The sequence below is a fragment of the Myotis davidii genome, unplaced genomic scaffold (assembly GCF_000327345.1).
Source record: "Myotis davidii unplaced genomic scaffold, ASM32734v1 scaffold181, whole genome shotgun sequence".
Taxonomy (NCBI): domain Eukaryota; kingdom Metazoa; phylum Chordata; class Mammalia; order Chiroptera; family Vespertilionidae; genus Myotis; species Myotis davidii.
The window spans coordinates 1,593,955-1,598,170 of record NW_006291504.1 but is presented as its reverse complement, the minus strand read 5'-3'; the positions used below and the strand labels follow the sequence as shown (position 1 = coordinate 1,598,170).

At 55.1% G+C, this 4,216-nt stretch overlaps 1 protein-coding gene across 1 annotated transcript in view; it reads left to right on the top strand.

Moving 5' to 3' along the window:
• The window catches only part of TAF4B (TATA-box binding protein associated factor 4b), a 70,719-nt gene extending 69,264 nt beyond the window's left edge, over nt 1-1,455 (top strand). Inside the window, exon 14 of the mRNA XM_015564679.1 lies at nt 666-1,455. Coding sequence (XP_015420165.1) covers nt 666-833 — 168 coding nt within the window. The 3' untranslated portion in view covers nt 834-1,455. The remainder of the gene's footprint in view (nt 1-665) is intronic.
• Nucleotides 1,456-4,216: the final 2,761 nt, after the last annotated feature.

Below are 4,216 nucleotides of genomic sequence, written 5' to 3'. Positions count from 1 at the left end.
CGCTTAAGCCTTTCCCTGTTATTTCTGTAACTGGAGGCCCGGTGCATGGAAGTTGTGCACTGGGGGTGGGGGGTCTCCTCAGCCCAGCCTGCGCCCTCGCAGTCCGGGATCCCTCACTTCTTACTGCCCACCTGCTGCTGCTCCTTAGCACAGCTGCAGAGGAGGGAGGGCTCCTGCTGCTGCACTCGCCAGTGCAAGCCCGAGTTCTGGCTGAGCAACGCTCCCCCTGTGGGAGTGCACACCATAGCGACCGGTCGTTCTGATCGTTCTGCCGTAATGGTGGCTTAGGCTTTTATTATATGGATGACATGCAGAAGACTGCCCACATTCGAAGTGCATGCTCTGATAGGGCTACCTGCACACGCACCCGTGGAATCACCACTCAAAACAGCTGACCATCCCCGTTACTCCCAAAAGTCGTGTCCAAGCCCTTCAAATCGGACAGTCTGCAGCAAAGAAGGGCGCAAAATGGAGCCGGCAGTAGAGAAGTCGGTAGGAGGCTGTGCGTGGCCCGGGGAGGCCGAGAATGCGGGCTCTGAGCTGGGTGAGCAGCAGCTGGGCCCCCACGAGGGTGCGTCCTGCAGGCCGGGCCGAGCGGCATCGCTGTGTCGTCTCCAGCACTGACCAGTGTTGTTTTAACGTGTTTCTCCCTTTCCTCCATTCAGGGCTTAAAAGACAACCTTCTGGCTCCCGGGACCTGCAGCCTGGCAGGTGGCAGGCAGCTGCCTCGCCCGCGGGCCACGCGGGTCTGCCTGCGGGACCTGGTGTTCTGCATGGAGCAGGAGCGGGACATGAGGCACTCGCGCGCACTCTACCTCGCGCTTCTGAAGTGACCCGCCTCCCGCCTGCTGTCCCTCCGGCCAGGGCCCGAAGGCTCCGCCTGGAGCTGCCCTGCGGGGCCTCCACACTGGGGGCCTTGTTTACAGTCATGAACTTCCGTTGTGTCTCAGTGCACGTCGTGGGGCGGACTCGGCTTTCCTCCTGGAGACGGTCGGGAGGTAGTTCACTCAGACGCAGGCATCTCCTGTGCAGGAACCACAGTTCACGTCGCCACGTGCTGCGGCGGCCACCACGCGAGTCCCAGCTGTGGGGAAATCTGACAGGTGTAGCTGCTGATTCACATACCTCATCGCAGTGGTGAAGGCGGAGGCTACCGGAAGGACTGACGCCCTCGTCACACTGAGGAGGGAGAAGGAGGCGGGGCATAAACCGGAAGTGCCCACTTGTGCCCCGGCAGGGCAGGCCCAGAGCCAAGGGCCACGGTTTGTTGATGGAAAACAACCAGCCCGACAAAAGGAACGTTGGCAACATTTCAAACTGCAGTCTGCAAAGCGAAGCTCTGCTTTGTTCTGTGTATCGCTTTAACCTCAAGGACAGTTTTGTAAACTCTTTTAGTTGCCCTATGTTTTAAGCATCTTGTTGCATTAAAAAAATCCTAATTGGTGATTTAAAGTTTTTAATAGGGACTCGGGGGTTCCGGACTCAGAAGGCAGGGCTAGCACCTCTTGGCTCGGCTCTGCGTGTGTCTGCGAAGCGTGTTCTGTAGACTCACCCCGGAGGAGGCCGATGTTTGCTTTGCTTTGTTTTGTTTTCAATGCCGCCTGTGTGGCTGGTGGCAAATGGTAGCTGTCGTCAGTCACAGAAGGAGAACAAATTCTCCAGGAAAGTTTTACAAAAGTGGGAAAGCTCTGCTTCTGAACCAAAGAATTCCGTGGGAAGTGCCTCAAGTAGGCCTCCCAGCGGGGCTGTCATGGCCACACTGCTCCAGCGCGGCTTACAGTGGCCCCGTCTCTTTTGTTCCACAAGTTACTGTGTAAATGTTATAAATTATGTATGTTAAAAGTACTATACGAAGAGATCTATACCTAAAGTTGTTTTTGTATATTTAAATGCTTAACTTTATTTTTTGTAAAGTGCAGCATATTCTCATATTTGTGTATAATCTTATTGATCAGATGTTTGAAATTATTTCAAATACTTCATTAAAATAATTATTTTATTAGAAGAGTAACTCTGTTTAGTGTCTACCTTTGAAAATCAGTATCATTACCCTGGCCGGTGTGTCTCATGGGTTGAGCATCACACCATGAACAGGAGGTCACAGTTCGATTCCTTATCATGGCACATGCCCGGGTTGTGGGCTCGATCCCCAGTAGGGAGTGTGCAGGAGGTAGCTGATCAATGATCTTGATCATTGATGTTTCTATCTCTCCCCCTCCCTCTGAAATCAATAAAAATATGTGTAAAGAGAAACCCCCAGTATCTTCAGTGGTCAGCCCTGGAGCTGGGGCGGGTGTGTGACGATCCTTGTCTGATAACACGCGCCAGCTTTGGTCCAGAGCCTCCCTGCAGACTCCAGTTTGACTGCCTCCCTTTCTTTGAAATAGTTGTGCATTTGCTAAGCCTGGGACCCCTCGCCCTGTCCCCTGCCAGCACAGCCAAGGGCTTGGTGAGCCTGAGGAGGGGTGGTGAAGGATTGAAGAAAAGACAGACAGAATCTAGCTGGGGCTGGGTAGAACTCCTGTGGCTGGATGAGGACAGAAAGAGATGGAGCTCGCAAGCCGAGCCTTTATTTTATAGTCAAAAGGAAAACAAGGTGGTGGTCACCATAGTTACAATGTTCTTGTGAGTTTTACTTGTTTTGGCAGCACTTGCTGCATCTCCCACAGCCCGTTAGCTACCCAGGAAGGATCTAGGGAGCGTCATAAGGTCAAGCTTAATTACCCTAAGAGCTGTGCCCTCTAAGCTGGGACTTGTTTGTGGCTTTGCCAACAGGTCAGTCTGAGGCTTAACCCTATAGCTGCTCCCTACATCTCTACATCGCCCCTACCTCCCACAGGGGCTGGAGTGAGTGGCAGGAGGAGGGGCTTCACCCGTCCTTGCCCTGGGTCCAGGGAGCCAGAGGCAGTTCTGCCTCCAGAGCCTGTGGGAGCAGACCCATCTGTTTAATCACCTTAGCCGGCATCTGGGTGGAGCCTCCGCAGGACACTCCTCAGACCCTGCCAATGGCCAGGCGTGAGGGAGCCCTGCGATTAGGGAGGGAGGGGCTGTGCCCTGACTGCAGCCCTGGCCCGTCCTCCCCAGGGGACCTCATGCCCCAGGTCCATGGTGTGTCCTGAGCATGTCCCCTTCCCAGGCCAGACCTGCCCAGGGGGGACCCAGCTCAGCTGATGTCTGGTCACCTTGTGGCCTATGGCTCCTGTGTCCCTTCTTCCATGAGACCTTTACGAGGCCCTGGGAAGTAGGCGAAGGGGACAGCACTTCCCTTAGGTTTTTCAGATGTGGAGCTGAGGCTGAGGAATGCAAGTCACTAGCTGAGGGTGGCTCATTGGCTAGTGTTGTCCTGTGCACCGGAAGGTGGTGGCTTCGTTCGTGGTCAGGACACATACCCGGGTCGTGGGTTCGATCCCCGATCAGGCACATATGGGAGGCAACTAATGGTTGTTTCTCTCTCTCTCTTGCTCTCGCTCTAAAAAACAAAACAAAAAAAAAAAAAAAAAAAAACAAGGAAAGAAAAAGTTTCAACAGGAAAAAATATATATTAAAAAAGAATGCAAGGTATTAATTAGCCCAAGGTTTTTAAGCCAGCGATGAAGGGGCGGGGCCGCTCCAGCCCTTAGATTAGGCTGTTCCCACCAGCCCTGCTCGGCTGGCAGCCCTGGGAGGAGAGCACAAGGCGACCAGGGCCCCAGGGACAGCGGGGATCAGTCCCTCTGCTGGGATTGGAGGCGCTTCTAGGTCCGGCCTGGGAAGGGCACATGCTCAGGACACACCATGGACCTGGGGCATGAGGTCCCCTGGGGAGGACGGGCCAGGGCTGCAGTCAGGGCACAGCCCCTCCCTCCCTAATCGCAGGGCTCCCTCACGCCTGGCCATTGGCAGGGTCTGAGGAGTGTCTGAAACCCCCGTGTTTCCCTCCCGGTCCAGTCCTCTCCCCTGGGGGCTCTGTGAGCCAGAGCCAATCCATGCCCTGGGCTGAGGCTGGATTGAAAAGATGTGAGGGACAGGAGTCCTGAGTGTGCGCAGGAGTTTTTCCTCATAACTGACTTCCCTTCCTTTCTTGACCACTCAGGGAGTGAGCAGCCAAAGGTCAGGGAGTGAGCGGCCAGAGGTCAGGGAGTGAGCGGCCAGAGGTCAGGGAGTGAGCAGCCAGAGGTCAGGGAGTGAGCAGCCAGAGGTCAGGGAGTGAGCAGCCAGAGGTCAGGGAGTGAGCAGC